Source organism: Odocoileus virginianus, unplaced genomic scaffold, assembly GCF_023699985.2.
Source record: "Odocoileus virginianus isolate 20LAN1187 ecotype Illinois unplaced genomic scaffold, Ovbor_1.2 Unplaced_Scaffold_24, whole genome shotgun sequence".
In the NCBI taxonomy this organism is placed as follows: Eukaryota; Metazoa; Chordata; class Mammalia; order Artiodactyla; family Cervidae; genus Odocoileus; species Odocoileus virginianus.
In genome coordinates this window covers 235298-259712 of record NW_027224286.1, presented here as the reverse complement: position 1 = coordinate 259712, position 24415 = coordinate 235298, and the positions used below count along the sequence as shown (strand labels likewise).

Genomic DNA, 24415 nt, shown 5'->3' with positions numbered 1-24415 from the left:
AACGGTGTTAATAAAAAGCTGTTTTTGCCAGCAGGTTTCTCTTAGGTCCCTCTCCTGAGACTCAGGCGCTTTATTCAATGGTTAGGAACAGTGGTCTCCAAGTGGTTGCTGTGGGATGCTAGCTGGCTCCTGGAACTTTCCTGCAAGTAGAATCAATTTAGGCAGTTAAAGGAACGAAGAACTGGATTTGCCTCGATAATAAGAACTATTATGAGAAATACAAAATGCTCCCTGGGTAGAAGTCTACCCTACAGAACAGTGTTTCCTTTCTATTCCTCATTCAGTCAGGATGAATGAAGCTGAATGACAACACACGGTCAGTTCCAGGCACTCAGGGACTAATCCTGGAGTATGAGTTAAGGACTAAGCCGTGTGATAATTTCCGACACTAACCATTGCTTTAAAGAGAATAAGACACGCTAAAAAAAAAAAAAAAAAAAAAAAACCTGCTCTAAATTGCACTGTTCATTATTTTTTCTCCAAAGTGTTTTGCCTTTGAAAACTTTTCCTCCCAGTGTTATTGAGATGAACTTGACATACATCACTGTATGAGATTTAGGTGTACAGCATAATGTTCTTTCATATATTGAAATAGTTATCATTAAGTTAGTAAACATCCATCATCCCATATAAATAAAAAAAATATTTTTCTGTTTATGATACTGTCGACTTAAAAAAACGCACAAATCAAGAGTCGTGAGTTGCTTCATTTCAGGCAGAATGAGGACTACAGCCAAGGGAACAAGGACTCAGAAACAGCTCTGAAGAGGTAGAGGCAGAAAGTCTGTACAACCGTTGTTTTGGTGAAGCAGGACACAACTACTTAGAGAATCTCTTAATTTACTATAAGGGATGCTGCCAAACTGATAAATCATTCAATAATATAAAATTTTTTTAATTTACTGTTAAATTTTTGCACATTAATAGAAGTCAGAGTCTGAAATATACAGTTATGATGTTTTCATTATGCCCATCTGAATAGTCTGGAACAGAGTGGAAAGAATAATGCAAGTATAAATTGAGTATTTAATCCTCAAATGGTATCCTGTTTGATTCCATATTTGAAAGAAATTACTACAGATTCTTTCAATCCTGAGAACCTAATGGCACATTGCTAGCTTTTCTACTTGTAAAGTTAGAGACAGGAAAAAAAAAGTGTTGGTGGAAGCAACAAGATTCATCGAAGGTTGACAAAGTAACTAAATTTATTAATTACAATAGGAGACATATGAAACACTTTAAATTACACAGCAGCAAATGTAACTGCAGCAGTTAAATGTGAATCATACTCATACAAGCAATATTCTAATGCATATGAATATATTTTCCTGTGAAGATAACTGTTCTCTTCAATCTCCAAAAATAACTCATTAAACATACAACAGTTATAATAACCATCCAATGGAAAAAATGAACAAGTTTCCCTCTGCATTATTTCTACCAGATAATCAGCCCCTAGCGACCTGTCACTTTTCCCCCATGAAGAGCCCAGTCCCTTAATGCCCTGCATGCTCTGTTCAAGGCCAGTAGGTGGAGGATTCTGTCCCATAACCCACTGTGAACTATCTACAGAAAGGCACCCTGAACGCAATGAACATGATGAGTAATCATGCCCTATTTTTACATTATTATCTGCTAAGCATAATTCACACACTATTGTATAATTCAGGGTCCTCATTTTTCCAGGTAACATGAAGCTGAAGGAACCACACCTAATGGAGTCTGCCCCTTCATCTTACTGACTCCTGTCCAGAGACCATCTTCAAAGGTCTATATTGAAGGTGTAAGATCAATAGACTTCAAACTTCATGTTGAATGGCATAAACTGTAATGTAGCCTTTTCAAGAAACTCAAAACAAATGAATATGTATACACAAGATAGGGCTTCCCTTGTAGCTCAGTCGGTAAAGAATCTGCCTGCAATGCAGGAGACCCGGGTTTGATTCCTGAGTCAGAAAGATCCCCTGGAGAAGGAAATGGCTACCCACTCCAATATTCCTGCCTGGAGAATTCCATGGACAGAGGAGTTCAGTGGGCTATAGTCCATGGAGTTGCAAGAGTCAAACACGACTTAGTGACTAAACCACCATCACACTGAAGATAATGGGCCATTTCCACATATTTCCTTACTCTCATGTATACATTGTCATCAAGTTTTAACACGCTGTGACTTGTAATAATTCTGTAGTATGTAATATCTCAGATTAATATGGACCATAGTTGTCCTTATTTATTAGGGTTATTTATTCCTAGTATGTATTATTTGATGTGTGGTCTATTGTAAGAAGTGCTCAAAAAGTTACCCAAATTTATCACATATTTCCCAAATATGAATCTTATGATGTTCCCTGAGAATGCACCGTTTCTTAAAAGTGGTTCCATGTTCAGAATATCTGTATACTTTGACTTATATGAATTATCTCATTACACCAAAGGCAAAGGCACTTGATGAAAACCTTTACAGATTCATAACACCGGAAAGCATCTTCTCCAACATGATACCTCTATGTTCCACAGCTGGGATCTTCAATTACAAGAATTAGTACACACATTATTTAGTATCAGTTCAGTTCAGTCGCTCAGTCGTGTCCGACTCTTAGTATCTCTCAAAAACATGTATTCTGAAGCTTCGTGCACTGTTGAGGCCTGGATAAAGCTCCTGGTCTACATTTACGTGTCTTCTCTTCATGACAGACTCTCTGCTATTGCCTAATATTTGAACTCAAGGTAAAGGTTTTGCCAGACCCACAGAATTTGGGAGCAAACGCTTCAGTATGTCCCCTTATTTGTGATCTTTGGGTAAAACCTCTGTCACATACATTACATTTCTGTTTTCTCCAGGAATAAAGATTCTGATACCTAGTGACAAAGAACCAATAATTTGAAACTTTGCCATATTCACTGTACTTTTTTTTTTTTTTTTGCAATTTTAAAAAATTCAATTTAAGAAATTTATTTCTTGGCCGCACCCTGAGGCATGTGGGATCTGAGTTCCCTGACAAGGGTTCAAACTCACACTCTACCTCCCCACCCCCTCACAGTGGAACCATGGAGTCTTAACCACTGGACTGTCAGGTTAAGTCTCCTCATTGTATTGTGCCCTGAGTTTAGGGCACAACATAAAAGATTTGCAAAATTTATCCCTTTCTTTCATGTTTTGTCCACTGATTATTACCTAAATTCTGGTGAGATGTGAGCCCTGAGCATACATTTCTCACATTCATGATACTTGTGAGGATTCTTTCCAGAACAAATTCGTTTTCTAAAGGCCTGACTACACAAAGTACATCCACCTAGTTTCTATCCAGTATGAATTTTCTCATGAACTTTAAGATGTGAACACATGCTAAATGCACTGCCACATCACCGTATTTTCAAGGTCTCTCATCAGTATGGACCATCTCATGAGTTAGGCTTGAAAGGACACTGAAAAACTTTCATTACATTTATAAAGTCTCTCTCTAGTATGAGTAATCTGGTGGGTCATGAGGTATAAACTTTGACTAAACACACTGAGACAGTCATGACATTTGTAAGGTTTCCTTCCATTATGACATTAATGACATTCCTTCCATATGACACTTCCTTCCATTATGACATTTGTACGTTTCCTTCCATTCCTTCCATATATGATGGTCAGACTGAATGCACAAAAGCTTTGCCAGACTTAAAGATACTTATATGGTTTCTCTCCAGTAACAATTCTCCAAAGAACTGTAAGGTGTGAATTTTTAATTCTGAAGACTTTCCAACATATGATATTTATATGGTTTCTCTCATGTCTGGATTTTCTTATATGTAGTAAGGGCTGAGACTTGAGTAAAGGATTTTGCACACTCAATGTAGTTGGAAGGTTTCTTTACAAAATGTACTCTCTCATGACTTGTAAGGTGCGAATTTTGACGGGAGGCTTTGCCACAATCACTACATTTGAAAGGTTTCATTCCAGAATGAATTTGCTGATGACATGTAAGGCTTGATTTTTGAGTAAAGACCTGGCCACATTCATTACATTTGTTAGGTTTCTTTGCAGTATGAACTCTCTGGTGTCTTCTAAGAGTTGCACGTATAGTGAAAACTTTGCCACATTCATTACATTTGTAAGGTTTCTCTCCAGTATGAGTTCTCTGATGACTTGCAAGATGTGAATTTTTACTAAACCTCCTGTCACACTCATTACATTTATAGGGTTTATCTCCAGTATGAACCTTGTGATGAACTGCAAGGTTTTTATTTCGACTGAAGACCTTGCTACACATACCACATTCATATAACTTCTTTCCGGTATGAATTTTCTGATGTCTGATGAGGTTAGAGCAGTGATTAAAGATTTTTCCACACTCATTACACTGGTAAGGTTTCTCTCCAGTATGAACTCTATGATGCAATACAAGGGTTGCAAACAGACTAAAAGCTTTGCCACGCCCATTACATTTATAAGGTTTCTCCCCAGTATGAACTCTCCGATGAGTTGCAAGGCTTGGACTATTACTGAAGATTTTGTTGCAGAGATCACATTCACAGAACTTCTTTCCTGTATGAATTTTCTGATGCCTAATGAGGTTTGAGTAGTGATTAAAGGTTTTTCCACATTCAATACATTTGTAAGGTTTCTCTCCACTGTGAATTCTCCCATGATTTATAAGTCTTGAATTTTGACTAAAGACTTTGTCACATAAATCACATTTAAATATTTTCGCTCCTGTGTGGACTGTCTGATGTCTGGCGAGGTTTGAGCTATTGAGGAAGGTTTTGTTATACTTGCTACATTTGTAAGGTCTTTTGCTGTGTGCTTTCTGGTCCTGTGTCAGGACTGAGGAATGCGTAAAGTCACTTTCATGTGTGTTAGAAATACTGGTTTGAACTCTAGGAGAAATTATATGAAGTGGTGAAAATGGGACACTATTGTTGATTTTCTTGTCAGGGTCATCAAATCCATTCATTTCCCTTTCACTTATTATGTGGAGTTCATCCTGAAAGTTTAAACCAAGCCAATTTTCAACAGGCTTGATTTTGACATCCCTTTGACAACAGCAATGTCTTCCATCGGTGAGATTTTTGTTATTGGTCACAGGCATTACTTTATCATTTCTTTCATCACATCTCTACTGAGACTCAAAGTCATTCATATTTTCCTGCATTTCCCTGAGGTTAAATATGTTTGATTTCAAGACTTTTGGGTCTTCTCAACAACACTGTTTGAAGTACTTTTCTTGTGTCACTGTTCGATTTTAGCTGTAACTGCTTAATCACATGTATGGGTGAGATATCTACAAGACAAAAAGAACCACAATATCCTATTCATTAGAATGCATAAATAAATCTTTCATGTTGAGTATGTGTTACACCAAAAGTAATACTGATACCCAACAGAGTTATGAAAGTTCCTAACAATGATCTTAAAACTTTTAGAAACACTAAAGGAACAGAATTCTTTACTAAATAACATATAATTCAAGTTAATTTTAAGGTAGCCTTGCTTTATAAACCCTATGTCAAAAACATTCACATTGGAAATCAGCTATCAGAGAAAGGGTATTTTTTCACCATGACCCCAAAGTACAGATCAGTTAACATTAAACATACTGCTGTTCCATAACTGAGAAAAAAAAATTATATTACTGATATACTCTGTGTACTTACTATAGAATAAATGCTAAAAAATGGATAATACACTGTAATGCTAAATAGTCCAAACAAGGTGAGCTAATAAATAATTTAATGGGCTGTTTAGAATTGAAAAATTAATACATGACAGAGAAAATAAAGAATATAATAAAACTACTTTTAAGAAAAAATATTTTTCTAAACATTTACTATAAAGCTATGTACCCATAAATAAAAGGCATTTTACAACATGAACAAATAATGCATGTCGGCCGTATTGCATAATACATGCCCAAAGACTATTGTCTGGATATCACAATTAAGAATTAACATAAAAAATATTGTCCAGATAGCAAACAACCAATAAATCGAGGATGCCCTACTTAGGCAATATCCTTCAAATTATTTATGTTATTTGCTCCAGGTGTATGTAATAAGGACTGAGCATTTTGTAAATTTTTAAAGCAGGTTCAGACAAAATGGTGAGAAAAACTGCAAAAGAAAAGCACACAAAATATAATAAGACAAAGGGATATCAACAACCTGCAACAGGGGCTTTCCTGGTGATGCAGTGGACAAGAATATGGCTGCCAATGCAGGGGGCACAAGTTCGATCCCTGGTTTGGGAAGAATCTACACGCCACAGAGCAACTAAGTTCCTGCGCCACAACTACTGGGCCCACGTACCACAATTACTGAAGCCAAGCACCTCGGGCCCGTGCTTCCCGATAAGAGAAGCCATGGCAATGAGAAGCCCGTGCACTGTAACAAAGAGAAGCCCCTTCTCTGCCAGCAGCTAACAAATAATTAGTTGGAGCCAGGGCAACCAATATTTAAGTTTTTAAAAAAGAAGATGGATGCATTTCTTCTGTACACAGATACAAAGAAATCACATCAACAGTAGAGTAGGAAAAAGATTGTCATTTTGAAACTGAGAACCCCTATACTTGAGTTCTCTTGTTGAGTTTGATTAACCTGTTTACAGAATATGTTATTCTCTTTCTTTTTCACACCAGTTCCCCTTATGACTGAGGACAATCAAAATAGGGAGGTGGCTGAAACTGAGCAAGGCCCTGGGGGGCCCTGCCAGGTACACAGTTTCTGGTTCATAGAAAAAGGCTTAGTCACCTAGACTTTACCTGAGATCCAAAGAGGAGATTCAAGCAGTAACTATTAGGGAAGTGAGGGAAAACAGAGACAAAGGAAAAGCAAATCCAGCATAATCTTTTCCACAATGGATAGCTTAAACTGATACCTTGATTTACAACCCCTAACTGTGGCGTCAAACAGCTGGATCCAAAAAGACTTAAAAATTGATGACACCCATGAGGTCAACTGAGAACTGAAATTCTTTTTTTTAATGATTATTTTAATATTTATTTTTGGTTTTATCGGATCTTACTTTGCAGTGTGTAGGCTCTCAATTTCTGGCTCTCTAGTTGCAGAGTGTGGCTTTGTTGCCTCCAGGCATGTGGGATCTTAGTTCCCCAACCAGGGATCGAACCCAAGTCTCCTGCATTGGAAGGCAGATTCCCAAACACTGAACCACCAGGGAAGTCCCGAGAACTGAAATTTTTAACCACTGACTCTAAGTAAATAATGATATATCTCAGCTAATGCCTTTGCTCCCTCTTAGAAAGAAGGAATCACAAGATCGAGATTTAGGAACTTTCTTACAGGCACACACAGAATAATCCTAAAGAAACTCACAACATGCTGCCAAAGTCAGCAGCTGAGATCTTATGGAGAAGCTGGGATCACAGACACCCCACTCCCCTGTCTCTTTTAAAAATCTTACACCCTGGCCAGCCAGCAAGGTGAATTTGAGAGAGGCCTGGTTCTCCTATTTTCCTGCTTGGTCTGACCCTCAACTAATAAACCTTTCTCTGCTCCAGACTCCAAGGTTTCAGTTTGTTTGGTCTCACCGAGTGACCAACACATGTACTTGGGTTCAGCCTCATCAGGTCTGATGTTATGTTCTTTGTTAGAAGAAGGTACAAGATGGCTGGAAGCCAGGCTTCTACAGAGCATTTCCTCAGAGCCCTCATCAGACTCAATGGAAAAGACTGAAAGCTTTTCTGCTAAGATAAGGAACAAGGACACAGTCTCTCAATATTTCTAAAAACATATACCTGAAAGTTCCAGCAAGAATACATAGACATAAAAAGAGATAATAGGTCTCCTAAGAGCAAAGGAAGCGAAATTATCTATTGACAACTGGCATAATCTAATTATGTGCGTGTGAGTGAGCCTGTTAAGTCACTTAAGTCGTGTCCAACTCTGTGTGACCCTATGGACTGTAGTCTACCAGGCTCCTCTGTCCATGGGATTCTCCAGGCAAGAATACTGGAGTGGGTTGCCATGCCCTACTCCAGGAGACCTTCCCCTCCTGTCTCTTGTCTCCTGCATTGGCAGGCTGATTCTTTACCACTAAACCCAATCTGATTATGTAGAAAATGCCAAAAAAAAAAAAAAAAAAAAGAAAAGACAATAAATGCTAAGATATCCCAAGCCCGTGGATTCGAAATCAACACTGTCAAGATGGCAATACTAGCCAAAGTGATCAACAGATTAAAAATAATCGCTAGTGAAATCCCAATGGCATTCATTTCTTAAAGAAACAGACAGATTTGTCCATGCTACTATTCTCAGTAGACAAACAATAGCAAAACAAGCTTGAAAAGAACAAAGTCGGCAGTTTGACACTTCAAGACTTACTCCAGTTTCCAGAGACCAGTGACACATGATAGATCCAACAGGAAAAAAAAAAAAAAACCAAAAAACTCTTGTGTAAAGAATCTGCCAGCAATGTGGGAAACCTGGGTTCGATTCCTGGGTTGGGAAGATCCCCTGGAGGAGGGCACTGGCAACCCACTCCAGTATTCTTGCCTATAGAATCCCCATGGACAGAGGAGCCTGGCCAGCCACAATCCATGAGGTCAGGAAGAGTTGGACAGGACTAAGGACTAAGCACAGTGCATATAGCCTACTGAAGTTCCACAGTGGTCTCAGGATCACTGTATTGGGGAAGGGCAGCCTTCTCCACAAAATAACTGTGTTACCCAGTAAACCCAGTCCACAGAGAGTCTACCAAACGTTGTCTGTAAACTACAGGAGGATTATCACAGCAAGGAAACTGGAAAAACCTTTAGTCTTTTCTGCTGCCAAGTCGCTTCAGTCGTGTCCGACTCCTAGCGATCCCATGGACTGCAGCCTACCAGGCTCCTCTGTCCATGGGATTTTCCAGGCAAGAGTACTGGAGTTGGTTGCCATTGTATGTCTACATAATTCAAAAGTGCATTTAAGAAGCAAAATTTTACAAACTTAGGAAAATAAAAAATCAGGAAGAGTACACATTCCCAGACTAGGCAATGCAGTACAAGAGCCAAAAATTTACAAGCTATGGTAGTCAGATACCTTACGACATTGAGAGGGAACCATCTGCTTGCCCCTCAGATGCCAAGTTAAGAGCCAGAAAGATTCATACATATCCCCCATGCAGAACTGGGGATCAAAAAGAGGATCTCTCTGTCCATCACCTTAGTTTTCTTAAGAAACAATAGAGAAGACCCAATCCATCTCCCTGATGCACACAACCCTGAAGGGCATGGCAGAAGCAGAGCACAAGAAATGGCTGAGGGATCTAAATTAGGAGACGGGGATGGATACAGCTCCATAGAGACTCTGAGGTACCAGATGGAGTCAAATGACAGCCAATGTTTTCCCAATTTTTTTTTTAATCACAAATAATGCTTTTAATTAGCTAGTTTCTTAGAGTACTCACATAACAGAGACTGACAAATCCATGTTTGTTTAGTTGCTCATTCGTGTCCGACTCTTCTGCGACCTCATGGACTATAGCCCGGTAAGCTCCACTGTCCATGGGATTTCCCAGGTAAGAATACTGGAGTGGGTTTCCACCTCCTTCCCCATCCCATGCTTTGATTACATCTTCCAAGTAGAGCCACTCTGATCAAACTCAGAAGTTCAGCAGAGGTATCAGCTCTGATCCATATGGACTAAGAACTGGGCATCCGGGGGAATCAAGACCAGAAGACGAGATGAAGGGGCAAGAGACCCTGATAACACAATCCCCATTATGCTCCTCAAAGTCAAGCAAAGACCAGTTCACAGGAGCCAGATGGTAACTGTTGTGGATCTTGATAAAGACCTTGCTTTCTCTCTGTAGGAACTGTGGCACCACTGGAGGGTGAAAGAAAACATTTTACATGATGAATGACATCAAATGATAAGTAGGGGAGAAGAAAAATTTCCTCTGAGAGTTTCCAATAAATACACTTTGGTTTTCCCAAAGAACTCTCTACTCTGACAAGAGGTTCCCAGAATCTATAAAGGCTGTGATTTCCTCTCAGCCCTGAGAACATGTCTCTAATTCGTACTTTTGATACATTCCACCCATTTGGTTTTTTCCTACTTTCACACCAGTTATCACAGTCCTGGGCTCTTTCTCTAGCTCTAACATGGAGATAATGTTCAGATCAGAAATAGAAATTCCTGCTTTATCAAAAACAAAGAAACGTAAAGTGCTGTGTTTGTTCTTTGTTCACCTGAGTAATGAGGGCATGACAGCTGGGTCTGGAAAAATATTTCACAAATGCATCCGTTTGCCTCCTTCTATGTGCACAGGGGAGGGCTTCCCTGGTGGCTCAGTGGTAAAGAGTCCGCCTGCCAATGCAGGAGACATGGGTTTGATCCCTGGTCTGGAATGATGCCATAGGCTGAGCAGCAGCTAAGCCTGTGTGCCACAACTACTGAGCCTGTGCTCCAGAGCCTGCGAATGGCAACTACTGAAGCCCATGCACTGGAGCCCGAGCTCAGCAACAAGAGAAGCCACCACAACGAGAAGCCTGTGCCCCTCAACTAGAGAAAAGCCGGGCAGCAACAAAGACCCAGCACCACCAAAATTACAAATGCATAGGGAACAGTGTACTGTACATATCTAACACTCTTCCAAAAAGTACTGAATCAGAAGCAAAGGGTAGAAAGCAGGAAATCAGACATTTTTTAAAAGTGTGCCATTGGGCTTTATACATAATTAAGCTCTGGAACAACCTCGACCTCTGATGTAACATGAAACAGACATTATCATCTGAAAAGAGGGTCAGTTTAAACTCGTGATGCTCCATCATGTCTGAGTTCAAGAGGTCCACAGGGGAAAACGTACAACACAAAAGGGCAGGTCCCAACTTCTACACGGAAGTCATCCTCACACAGAGAGAGCAGGTTCCTGTAGGTCTCCACCATCACGTCCCTGTACAAGGCCCTCTGAGCAGGGTCCAGGCATTCCCACTCTTCTGGAGAGAAGTCAATGGCCACATCCTTGAAAGTCAACTGTTTCTGAAACAAAAAATTTTAGGGGATCACGGTGGTTGGAGAGGAAGCTCAGATAGACTAGGAGTTTGGGATTAACATACACACGCTACTATTTATATATATAAAACAGATAAACAAGGGCCTACTGAATTGCCAAGGAACTATACTCACTATCTTGAAATAGCCTACAATGGAAAAGAATCTAAAAAAGAATACATATATAGCTGAGTCATTTTGCTGTACACTTGAAATATACATACAGTTAAATCACTTTGCTGTATACTTGAAACTAATACAACACTGTCAATTAACTACACCTCAATAACAAAAAAATATTTACCCAAGTGGCCATGAGGATATTTCTCATCTTTTAAAAAATGAAAAGAAGAGTTAAGTGTAAAGACTGATTCTATTGAAGTAAATATTCTCAAAGATCCATGTTAAGGAGCAAATTAAATATCTCTAATTATAGTTTCTTATGATTGTTCTAACAGATTATGATACCCTTCAATTAATACAGATTTTTCATCTTTGTGGACAATTAGAAAACACACAGAAATAAAATCCAAAAATGGGTTGTCTATGGAGAAGCATTAAATATTATGTTCTAAACGCTTGAGTTGAGGACTTCCCTGGTGGTCCAGTGGTTAAGAATCTGCCTGCCAATGCAGGGGACACGGGTTCGATCCCTGGTCCAGGAAGATCCCACATGTCAAGAAGCAACAAAGCCCGTGCGCCAGAAGTCTTGAGCCTGTGCTCGAGAGCCCATGCTCTGCAATAAGAGAAGCCACCATGGTGAGAAGCTCAAGCACTGCAATTAAAGAGGAGCCCCCATTCACCGAAACTAGAGAAAAGCCCATGCAAAGCAATGAAGACCCAGTGCAGCCAAAAATAAACAAACACTGAGTGCTATTCAATATCTAGACGAGCTCCTGTATGAATGGTGGCTTTAGACATGATGAAGTCTACCGTGGTTTTAGAGAAAGGTCAAAACCTTCAATTATGATAATAATAAGAACAGCAATGACTAGAAGTATTTGAACACTTCCAGTATGTGAACATAACTCTAAATAAGTACTTTATAGGCATGAACTTGTTATCAACATATTAGGTCATTAGGGAAAGACCTGTTCCCATTTTACAGAGGAGAAATCTGTGTTAGAGACACCCTGAGGCTCCAGGTCAAGAAGTTAAGGAATAACACAGCAAGCACCTGAACCTTTGAGGGTTGGGCTCTGGAACTGAAGCTAAAAAACAGAATAGCTTAGTTATAGAGCATTAAAAGTACATTGATAGGGACTTCCCCGGTGGTCCAGTGGCTAAGATTCTATTCTTGCAATGCAGGGGGCCTGGGTTCCATACCTGCTAGAGGACCGAGACCACATATGCGGCAACTAAGAGTTCACATGCTGCAACTAACACCCAGTGCAGCCAAATAAATCAATAAATATTTTTACAATTACACTGACAGAGGGCTCCCTGAGAAAACTTGAAAGAAGTTCAAAAAGAGTGGCATGAAAGGTCATTACATATGTGGACCCACACAAACACACACATACACATAAAATGTTAGTAATTTTCCCACTAATGAAACCATTAATGCGATAGTGTAGGAAAAACTCAAGGCCAGGGAATATATTGAAGATATAATTTCAACTGTAAAAGATATATACTCTTGAAATCATGAGGAGTGATTGCAACTGACATCAAAAAACATTTTCTTAAAGGATTAAAAGGGAGTCCTATGAACAAAAAAACCCACAAATTACATAATCTATAAGATATGAGTAATTCTGTAGAAACATGAACCTACTAAGTTGGAAACATTAAGAAAAAAATTGAATAGAACTGTAACTAGAGATTCCAGTTGTAATAAAAAAAATCTCAAAAACTCAGGAAAATGTGTCTATACTGCATAATTCTACCAAACATTTACAAAAAAGATTACCACTACTCCTGCTAATTGGACAGCATCACTGACTCGACGGGCATGAGTTTGAGTAAGCTCCAGGAGTTGGCGATGGACAGGGAAGCCTGGCATGCTGTAGTCCATGGGCCGCAAAGAGTCAGACACGACTGAGCGACTGAACTAAACTGAATCCTGCTAAATATCTTGCACAGAGTTAGAAGAAAACACTGCCAAACTCAATCAATGTGGCCAGCATGATTTTGATATCCAACCCAGAGAATATCTGACATCATGACCAACTAGATTTTATTCCTATAAGGCAAGGATGACTCAAGGTACAAAAATCAATTAATGTGATACACCAACTTAACAGAATAAAACAAAAAAAAAAGCACACTATCATCTCAGTTGATGCAAAAAATTCCTGTGGAAAAATTCAACAATTTCCCCATATATAACACTCAACAAAAGAGAAACAGTAAACTACCTCAACATAATAAATCCTATACATCAAAGGAATACCCCTAACATCATACTCAAAGGTGAAAGAATGAAAGCTTTTCCTCTCAAATCAAGAAGAGGACAAGGATGTACACACTCCATACAACTGTTCAACAAACTACTGAATCTCCTAGCCAGAGCAATTAGACAAGAAAAAGAAATCAAAGTTATCCAAAATGAAAAATGATTAAAATTATCTTTTCTTCCTAGAAAACAAGGTCTTAACTGTACAAACCATAAATGCTGCTGGTGGTGTTTACTCACTCAGTCATGTCTGACTCTATCTGACCCCGTGGACTGGAGCATGCCAGGATCCTCTGTCCAGGGATTTTTCCAGGCTAGAATACTGGAGTGTGTTGCCACATCCTTCTCTAAGGGATCTTCCTGACCCAGGGGTCGAACCTGTGTCTCCTGCATTGGCAAGTGGATTCCTGACCACTGACCACAAGGGAAGCCCACAAACGTAAGTAGTCCACTTATGGAAAACAGCATCTAGGATTCCATTCTAGGATTCAGTGGAATTGCTATCAAAGTTCCCATGGCAATTTTGGCAGAAATAGAAAAATGCTAAAATTCATAAAGAATCTCAAGCAAACTGTCAAAAGACTTGAAAAAGAAGAAAGATGGAGGTGTCCTTTTTCTATATTTCAAAACATATTATGAAGTAATCTAGGGGATTTCTCTGGCAGTCCAGTGGAAGGACTTTGCCTTCCAATGTAGGGGGGTGCAGGTTTGATCCCTGGTCAAGGAGCTAAGATCCCACATGCCTCACAGCCAAAAACCAAAACATAAAACAGAAGCAGTATTGTAACAAATTCAATAAAGACTTTAAAAACAGTCCACATCAAAAAATGAAAATGAAAAACAAACAAAAAACCCACCAAGTAATCCAGATGGTAGGGTACTTATATAAACATAAATATATAAACCAATGGAGCAAAAGTGAGTACTCAGAAATCATCCTTTGCATGTATGTAAAAGGTACTGAGGAGGGTGCTGAGACTACACAATGGAAAAAAGAGAGTCTCAATAACAAATGGTGCTAAAAACTGAGGTATCTACCAACAACACAATAAATCTGGAACTTAACCTGCATCAATCAGAGAAATTGGGATGTCAAAGGCACAATCAACAGAAAACCTCTAAGGTCATATAAAGTGATACAAAGAATCTCCAACTCTCATAGATTTTAGTTGATTTCATACTTTAAAATCAATGATGGGTCCATGGCTAATTCATTTCAATGTATGACAAAAACCACTGCAATGATGTAAAGTAATTAGCCTCCAACTAATAAAAATAAATGGAGGAAAAAAATAAAATAAAATAAAATCAATGATGGAATATAACAACCTCTATCACTCATGTCTGTTTCTCAAGTATCCATTCCATTCACAATCATTAAGATTTTGAGGCCAGTGACGCACTCATTTACCTACAAATATATTATAAAAATCAGAACAAATTTTTCCTCACTTGTCTCTTTCAGAATTCAGCAGGCATTTGTGCATATTAACACTCAACCTCTGTGTGTAGCTTCTTTCATCCTGGTTGACAGAGAGCAGACAGTGCATCCAGATGGGCCCTAAGCAATCCCTGCTGCCCAACAGCACGGAGACCCCATCTCCAACCCGTGGGTGTGAAGCCCTGCCCAGGATGGCGCCCAGGGGAGCCTCCTCACAAGGGCCAGGTGACCGGGTCATGGGGAGACGGGATCTAAGTGGAGACGACAGGCCCTGAAGGAAGGCCCCGGGTGAGTGTGCACGTGCAGGGGTCAGACAGGACACTCCAGAGTCAGACACCATTAGCGAGTCCAGAGAAGGGCATTTCAGGAAGGACAGACTGAGTATGACCTTACCTGAGAAAGAGCCATGCCTGACTCCTGTTCCTTCCTCTTTCTCATCTTCCGTGTGTTTTCCTCAGGCAACATGAGACTTTAGAGGTCAATCTTAAAAGTTAAAAACATGCTGTTTAAGGCTTAGAATGAACATACCCCCTTTCTGTGTCACAACCACAGAGGAGAAAGCTTACCATGTGGAATAGACAGTCCTCCGCTGCTCACTGTCACAGGAGAGACTCAGGGCAGTCAACTCCCACACAGAGACCAACACAGGGTTTCTCCCCACACTTTCCATCAGATCTCGCTCCCCTTCTGTGAGGCCTCATGTACACAGCAGCAGTGGGCACCCCAGCCGACTCCACGATCCCCTTCAGGTCACACACCAGGCCTTGGTCCATTCCTATGCAGAGCAGAGACCCTTCAGCTTCAGTCCACAGACCCATATCTAACAGGATATATCCCCTACTGAAAACATTCTGAAATCTTGAATGTGGTTTCTTAGAGGCCAGAAGGATAGAAGTTTACTTTCGTATTTTCCTGTAAGTAAGAGGGCTTATTTATTTTGAATAAAGAGTGATTATTTAATTTAAAAAAAATTCCGTAATCTTAATCTTAGCACTCATAAATTTCCTTCTGGGTGCAAGCAAACTTACAAACAATACAATAACAGAAAACATTCCAAGCCCTAATAACTGATGCTGGAGAGAAAAATACGTGAGAAGACACCCAAGAGCCCACTAGATTCCAAGTCACACCACTTTCACATTCAGGGACCCAAACCAAACACTGTCATCTCCAAAAATGACTACGGAAAGAGAGATGTCTCCAACAATGTACATGTCCCAGTGGGACATTTATTTATTTAAAAAAAAGAAAAAAGAATCAAGGACTTCCCTGGTGGTCCACTGGTTAAGAATTCACCTTACAATGCAGGGGGCAGGGGTTTGATCCCTGGTCTGGGAGGACTCCACATCCCAAGGGGCAACTAAGCCCGTGTACCACAACTACTGAGTCCACATGCCTAGAACCTGTGCTGGGCAACAAGAGAAACCACTGCAATCAGAAGACCAGGCCCTGCAACTAGACAGTAGCCCTCTTACCACAGCTAGACAATGCCTGTGCACAGCAAGGAAAAAATAAACTTTAAATAAAGTTCAGCACAGCCAAAAAATAAATTTGAAAAAAATTTTAAGAGTCAAAAAAGAAAAAGCAACTCCATTACGAAAAAACGAACACTTTGAATAAACGTTCCACTAAAAAGGCACTATGTAGACTGTCAGCAATTTCTTACCCCAGGTGTCCTCTCCCAGTCCCCTACCCCAGGGGCAACCCACAGTGAAGTGAATCAAGACCTTGGCTGAATAAGGACTGCAAATGGAAGTCATTTTCTCATATAAAAACTACAAAATGAACAAACCTTGTAGACAGGAGTTTTGCAACTCTCACCCTCATTTATATCATTTAAAAACAAGTTTTAAATTTACTAAATTCCAAAGTCACATCAGGGTCTTGACTCTGATGCTGTGAAAGATTGAAGGTAGGAGGAGAAGGAGACAACAGAGGATGAGAGGGTTGGATGGCATCACTGACCAATGGACATGAGTTTGAGCCAGCTCCGGGAGATGGCAAAGGACAGGGAAGCCTGGCGTGCTGCAGTCCATGGGCTCGCCAAGAGTCAGACACGACTGAGCAACTGAACAAAAGTCACACATCAATATATCATAACTAAATCATCCATATCCAAACAGTTCTCCATCTGTCTGGATCCAGTTTCCCCTCTACCTGCACTACCATGTGTTACCATCTCATTCCCTTTATTTAGCTCCCAATCTCTTTCTCTGTCCACCTCATTTTACTCCCCTCGGCTCTCCTGCTATTTCTCCCCTCCTCTCTACTTCCCTTACACCTGTCCTGCCCCACTTTGCAACTTGCTTCCCTTCTTGACCCTCCTTCTTCCCCCACCTCTGCTCCCCCTCTACCCTCTGGATCACATCTATTACAGTTAAATTCCCTTCCTCTCCACTCCCTGGCACCTTAGCTAGCGATGCTTCTTTCCTGCTCTCTCTCTACCTCTGCTCTTCTTGTCACCCTTTGTCCTCATTCCCTCCCACCAGTTAAGTTGCTCTGAAGGCCAAGTTTCCACCTTTTCTATCCACTATAGGACTCTGTGCAAAGGGCGGCACCACTGATGCCCGCTGTCCTATGGCTGATCCGGCAGCCTCTCCCCACATTCCCCATCTGGAGAGCAGCTTGTTAACTTACTTCTCTTATTTTATTCACCTGCTACTTTCAAGGCTAAATCTATTTCATTTTTTAAAAAAATCCCTTTGCATGTCCCTAAGCCATCCTCTATGTTTCCATCTGTTCTTCCTCCTTCTTTTCTCCAACTCAGTTTTTCTATTCCTTTCTCAGCCCCTCTGTCTCTGCTTCTCCTGATCCTCCCTTCACCCCTATATTTAGAAATACAGCAACTAATAAGAGGGGCTGAGAGGGCGAGGCTGGGCAGGGGCAGGAACCCACCCCTGGTAGACAAGTACTTTACAGGGGAGGCAGGAAACAGTAGAAGGTTTTAAGCAGGAAAATGTTGGGTAGGCAAAAAAGCCAAGGGCAGCTGACAGGGACGGAGTAAAGGTACAATGTAGGTGATTAAACAGTGAATCTCACTAGAGGATTGTCAATAGACAAAATATGGGAGACCCCTATAAGTTAATGATTACTCAAGAAAGCAGGTTTGCTTAACCACAAAACCAAGCAGGCTTGCTTAGCAACAAAACCATGCAACAGAAGCACAACACATTCCAACAAACAGTAAAACTGGTGGCATGAAACTCACATCCTGCCCAGTGAGCGCAGTAAATAAGGACACGCTCTGTGAACACATAAAAAGCAGTCATTTGTGAATCTGGCTTCACCTTGTAGGAACAAGAAAACTCCTCTGCTCAACCTGGAGGAGGAGCTGATGATGGAAGCATGATGTCTATTCAGAAAAGACAAGGAAGGTCTTCTCTCCCTCATTTTTCCTTTGATTATAAAACTAGCGCAGTAAATTCTCAGGGGGGCATCCCCTCTCGCGCGCCCTTGTCAGCCTCACAAGCATCGTCGTCTAATAAATCACTTCTTACTATCTCTCTGTCTTTAGCTATTTTTTTTTTTTTTCTGAGCTGAGACATAAAAGAATGTGATACCGGAGCTCTTTGGAGCCCAGAAATGGCACCGAACAGTGTCACAGCGACTGGCCTCAGACAAATTCACAAACCGAAAGAGAAATGAGAGAGAGAGAGAATCCGCGACCAGTCCCGGCTATGTCTGAACTTACCGGGATGGGGACGGCAGTGGGGAGTTTAGATCCGCAGTCACTCACAAGACCCTAAGAAGGAATTAAGACGGGCCTCGCAGCGCGGAATTTCACTAGAAAGGAGAAATTTACCCTTCCTTTTACAACCTTCACTCCTCGCGCTCCACTTTCAGGTCCTTTCAGAAAACGCCAGCGCCGGATCAGAAGCAGGACTTCCGGGGTCGGAGGCTGGGGGGAGCGCTTCCGGCGAAGGTCGGGACGGGGCGGGGCGAGGAGAGCGCTCCGGTCTGGTTCGCAGGAAAGAGGTCGGGGCAGGGGGCGGTCCGGAACGTGCTTTTCAATAAGCTGACAGTGCTTAGTAGAAGTTACGGCTGTAGCAGTTTTAAGGTAAAACAGCTTACAGCTCTGTGGGCCAGAAATAAAGTGCACAATAAATGTAATGTGCTTGAGGCATCCCCAAACCATATCGCCATCATCACTACTTTCCCCATCCCCGCCCCCATGTAAAACTGTCTTCCAAGAAACAGGTCCCTGGTGCCAAAAAGTTGCTCTGTGCAACTGAATGAATCCATAGGGGTGTCACTTATGTGAGGGACTTACAGGTTACACTTCCATGTGTGTAAGTTTTGGAAATGACTTCTATGCCTGGACAATTCATTGACTTGATGTGTGTTAGTCACTGATTCGTGTCGGACTCCGCGACCCCATGGACTCCTCTGTCCATGTTCACAAGGCTCCTCTGTCCGTGGGGTACTCCAGGCAAGAATACTGAAGTGGATTGCCATTCCCTTCTTGAGGGGATCTCCTCCACCCAGGGATCTAACCCTGGTCTCCTGCATTACAGGCAGATTCTTTCCCGTCTGAGCTACAAGGAAAGCTTCATTGCCTCGATAGCTGGAGAATATGTAGACAAGAGTGCTACTGCTGTATTCACTATCCTATTTGCTCAAAAAGAACTGTCACCAGTCTCTTTCACTGAAACGTTGCCTTACAAGAACTCATAGGAGACAGACGTCATTCTGGTTTTGCCTTTGTAGGGAGAGTTTTATGCCCATGGATTGGAGGCAGAGCTAGAAAACAAGTGATCAGGAATCTTTCCTCATTTCAAAGAAATTTCAGCTTCACAGCAATCATTTAACTCATTGGCAAAAGAACCTTTAGTGTCATCACATGGCCCTTTCCAGCTTAGCAAGGAGGCATCCGTTGCACTAGCAATCAACTGTTATGGCATATGGATAAATGCCTCTGTGGAAGTAGGGACCTCACTTCAAGAAAAGTAAAGAGCATGCATATTGGTTACAGCAAATTTTGTCTGACAACTCATGTCAGGCAACTCATGTCAGGGAGCTGGTGTGACATCGCGAGCCCAGTGGCCTGTGTACCACAGTGTACGCGCCCTGCAGCTGTGACCGGGGCCTACCCTGGCACTCCTGGGTGTGTGATTGGGGAAGTAGGTGTGGGACACGAGTGCACCCAGTTTTCTGTGTCAAAAGGCTGTGTCCTGACAACGCACTCTTTGGAGCTGTCGGAGCTGAGAATGAACGCAGGAAACTGCCTTTGCCTGGGGGAAGGTGAGGGGAGATTATGGAGATATCAGCTGAGACTTTACTTGCATAATTTGCATACAATAAAATGCACTTTTATCAAGTGTACCATACCAGTAGGATTTAGTATGTTTCCAATATTGTCCAACCACAATGTCATCATACATCAGTTCAGATCAGTTGCTCATTCGTGTCCAACTCTTTGGGACCCCATGAACTGAAGCACGCCAGGCTTCCCCCTAAATCAAAAACAAAACCCCTTTGTCAGCAGTTATTCTGCATTCTATCTGTAGCCACAAGCAAACATTACTCTACTTTCTGTCTCTATAGATATGGCTACCCTGGACATTTCACATAAATTAAGTCATATAATATGTGGCCTTGGACTTCCCTGGCTGTCTAGTAGTTAAGACTCCAGTTTCCACTGCCTGGGGAATGGGTTCCACACCGGGTCTGGGAACTAAGATCCCAAAATGCTGCACTGTGTGGCCAAAAAAAAGAAAGAAAAAAAGAAAGTCTTATTTCTCCCTTTTTTCACTTAACATAATGTTTTCATAGTGCCATCCATGTTGGAATTTTTATCAGTGCCTCATACGTTTCTACTGAGAAGTAGTAACATGCCACAGTTTCATTTACCTCGTCATCATTTGATGGAGTTTTGGGTTCTTTCCACATTTTGGCTATTATAAAAAATACTTCTATCAAAAATCTCTTACAAGATGTTTATGTAGGTAAATGGCTTCAAATGTCTTGCAAAAAGTAATGATTTGGTTGTAAACCATTAACATTAAGAAGAAACGGAGGACTTACTCTACCAGATATCAAGATTGATTATAAATCTAAAGCAATATGTGTGGCATTGTTGCAAAATAGATAAATAAGCCTGTGAAACAAAAAGTAGGTTCAACAACTGACATATATATATTTGTTGTTGTTCAGTTGCCGAGTTGTGTCCAATTCTTTGCAACCCAGAGGACTGCAGCACACCAGGCTTCCCTGTCCTTCACTATCTCCTGGTATTTGCTCAAACTCACGTCAATTGAGTCTGTGATGCCACCCACCAATCTCATCCTCTGTCACCCACTTCTCCTGTCCTCAGTCTTTCCCAGCATCAGGGTCTTTTCCAATGAGTCGGCTCTTCACATCAGGTGGCCAAAGTATTGGAGCTTCAGTTTCAGCATCAGTCCTTCCAATGAATATTCAGTGTTGATTTCCTTTAGGATTGACTGGTTTGATCTCCTTGCTGTCCAAGGGACTCTCAAGAGTCTCGGGGTATTTGTAAAAGTGGAAATGCTGGGTGTGACACAGTGATGGGGAAGAATTGTGGATTTTGCTATTCAGAAGAGTAATGAACTACTTCCATGCAAAGCTATTTAGCAAAATTGGTCTCATGGCCTTGCCTTGATGCAAAGAGACTGAGAAATTAGGGGAGGACATACAGGTGCATGTTCAGTTCAGTGAAGTCGCTCAGTTGTTTCTGACTCTTTGCAACTCCATGGACTGTAGCAAGCCAGACCCATCACCAATTCCTGGAGTTTACTCAAACTCATGTCCATTGAGTTGGTGATGACATCCAACCATCTCATCCTCTGTTGTCCCCTTCTCCTCCCGCCTTCAATCTTTCCCTGCATCAGGGTCTTTTCAAATGAGTCAGTTCTTCACATCAGCTGGCCAAAGTATTGGAGTTTCAGCCTCAGCATCAGACCTTTTAATGAATACTCAGGACTGATTTCCTTTAGGATGGACTGGTTGGATCTCCTTGCAGTCCAAGGGACTCTCAAGAGTCTTCTCCAACACCACAGTTCAAAAGCATCAATTCTTTGGCATTCAGCTTTCTTTATAGTCCAACTCTCACATCCATACATGACTACTGGAAAAACCATAGCCTTGACTAGACAGACTTTTGTTGGCAAAGTAATGTCTCTGCTTTTTAATATGCTGTCTAGGTTGGTCATAACTTTTTTTCCAAGGAGCAAGAGGCTTTTAATTTCATGACAGCAGTCACCATCTGCAATGATTTGGGAACCCCCAAAAATAAAAGTCCATCATTGTTTCCAATGTTTCCCTATCTATTCACCATGAAATGATGGGACCAGATGCCATGATCTTAGTTTTCTGAATGTTGAGTTTTAAGCCAAATTTTTCACTCTCCTCTTTCACTTTCACCAAGACTCACTCTATTTCTTTTTCACTTTCTGCCATAAGGGTGGTGTCATCTGCATATCTGAGGTTATTGATATTTCTCCCGGCAATCTTGATTCCAGCTTGTGCTTCATCCAGTCCAGCATTTCTCATGATGTACTCTACATATAAGTTAAATAAGCAGGGTGACAATATACAGCCTTGACATACTCCTTTCCCGATTTGGAACCAGTCTGTTGTTTCACGTCCAGTTCTAACTGTTGCTTTTGACCTGCATACAGATTTCTCAGGAGGCAGGTAAGGTGGTCTGGTATTCCCATCTCTTGAGTAATTTTCTACAGTTTGTTGTGATCCACATAGACAAAGGCTTTGGCACAGTCAATAAAGCAGAATTAGATGTTTTTCTGGAACTCTTTAGCATTTTCAGTGATCCAGCGGATGTTGGCAATTTGATCTCTGGTTCCTCTGCCTTTTCTAAATCCAACTTGAACATCTGGAAGTTCACAGTTCACATACTGTTGAAGCCTGGCTTGGAGAATTTTGAGCATGACTTTGCTAGTCTGTGAGAGGAATGTAATTCCACCCCAGTATTCTGGCCTGGAGAATTCCATGAACTTCTTATCACAGACAGAGCAGAAAGGAAATAAATCTATTAGTTGAAAAGCCCTGAGGTACTAATTTTAGCTTCTCATTTGCCTCATTGGGCAGAGTGGTCATGTGCACAAGGAATATTATACTCTCAAGATAAACATCAGAGAAAGTTGACAAATCTGTTCCTGACATCTTTTCCCATTACCTTTCTCTGTTTAGGTAGAAACATGAAATTCATAAATTCTCATTTCTTATTAAAATTATGGTGGTCGTTTAAGACAACTAGCTTATATTTGGAAAAAAACATGAGATTTTCGTTTCCATAAAAATTAGACAAAATCTAAAAATTAAAAGGGTTTTGCCTCTTAGCATTCACCCTTCTTAGTCATAAAAAAGTCATGTTGCTGCAAGAAACGTGAAGACTAAGTGCTCATGGTCATAGAAGTAGAAAGGACAGAGGACCCATCCCCCACCACCCAGTACATTCTGGACTTCCTTTTAAGTGAGAACGATAAACCTCCTACTTTATTTAGTGAAGTCACTCAGTCGTGTCTGACTCTTTGCGACCCCGTGGACTATAGCCTGCCAGGCTCCTCCGTCCATGGATTTTCCAGGCAAGAATACTGGAATGGGTTGCCATTTCCTTCTCCAGAGGATCTTCCTGACCCAGGGATTGAACCCAGGTCTCCTGCACTGCAGGCAGACTTTTTACCATCTGAGCCACCAGGGAAGTCCCTAAAAAATTAATACTGGAGTGGGTAGCCTTTCCCTTCTCCAGGGGACCTTCCCAATCCAGGCCTCCTGCATTGCAGGCGGACTCTTCACCAGCTAAGCCACCCGGGAAGCCCTGGTTTTATTTTTTGATGGGAGTATAATGGAGAAATGGAGCCTTTCAGAACCAGAACTTAAAAAATTGTGGCTTGCGAAAGCTTCATGAAAACATACCTTTATTGATGAGTTGGATGTCGACCACACGTTGCCTAACAATCACAATGTGTGAACAAAGTAAAGCAGGAGAATGTATGATAAATGTTCAGAAAAATAGGTTGAAATGTTACTAGAGTGAGGAATCAGCTGCCACAAATATTACATGTTTCGGATTTTGTTGCTGTGTTTTTGTTTGGTCATGCCTGAAGGGATCTTACTTCTCTGACCAGGGATCTGACCATCTAACCTACGCCCTCTGCATTGAAAGTGTGGATTCTTATCTACTGGACTGCCCCAGAAGTCCCAGATGTTATAGGTTTACTTGATGATTTGATATACTGACTTATGAGAACCTTCTTTGCAGTGATAGAGTGCACTCATTTATTCTGTCACTCTAGAGTGATTTCAACCATGGACCATCTATCAGGAAGCAAAATCAATGCACTTTCTTTATGTAGCTCATATTTTATATTGGTAGGTCACAATAATTGAATGCAATAAGATGGTGGGACTTCCCTGTGGTGGTCCAGTGGTTAAGACTCTGCACTTCCAATGCAGGGGACATAGCTTCCATTCTTTGTTGGGGAACTAAGATTGCCACATGCCTCAGAGGGGTCAAAAATAAACATTAAAAATTGTCTTAGAAAAAGGTAAGATGGTGATTTGTACCATGAAAGTGTATGGGTACAATGATGGAGTGAGAATGTGTTGTAATGTAAACAATT

General features: G+C 41.1%; 1 protein-coding gene across 9 annotated transcripts; it reads right to left on the bottom strand.

The window, feature by feature from the left end:
* Positions 1–1182: 1182 nt before the first annotated feature.
* Positions 1183–18724, bottom strand: LOC110148897 (zinc finger protein 480-like). Of its 9 annotated transcripts, none has more exons than XM_070463066.1 (6): positions 18508–18717; positions 15383–15591; positions 15210–15299; positions 10793–10965; positions 9392–9810; positions 1183–5270 (listed from the first exon to the last, which is right to left on the bottom strand). In XM_070463066.1, exon 6 carries the CDS (start codon positions 5076–5078, stop codon positions 3777–3779), a length of 1302 nt encoding a protein of 433 aa, XP_070319167.1. In that variant the 5' UTR covers positions 5079–5270; positions 9392–9810; positions 10793–10965; positions 15210–15299; positions 15383–15591; positions 18508–18717; the 3' UTR covers positions 1183–3776. The 9 variants fall into 9 exon arrangements, with proteins under 9 accessions (XP_070319167.1, XP_020766795.2, XP_070319170.1 ...); XM_020911136.2 differs by having other exon boundaries at positions 10839–10965; XM_070463069.1 differs by having other exon boundaries at positions 9392–10965; positions 18619–18724.
* Positions 18725–24415: the final 5691 nt, after the last annotated feature.

Bases quoted from the DNA above. Each gene is read 5' to 3' on its own strand.
- LOC110148897 (XM_070463069.1), bottom strand. From the start codon at position 5,078: ATGCCTGTGACCAATAACAAAAATCTCACCGATGGAAGACATTGCTGT.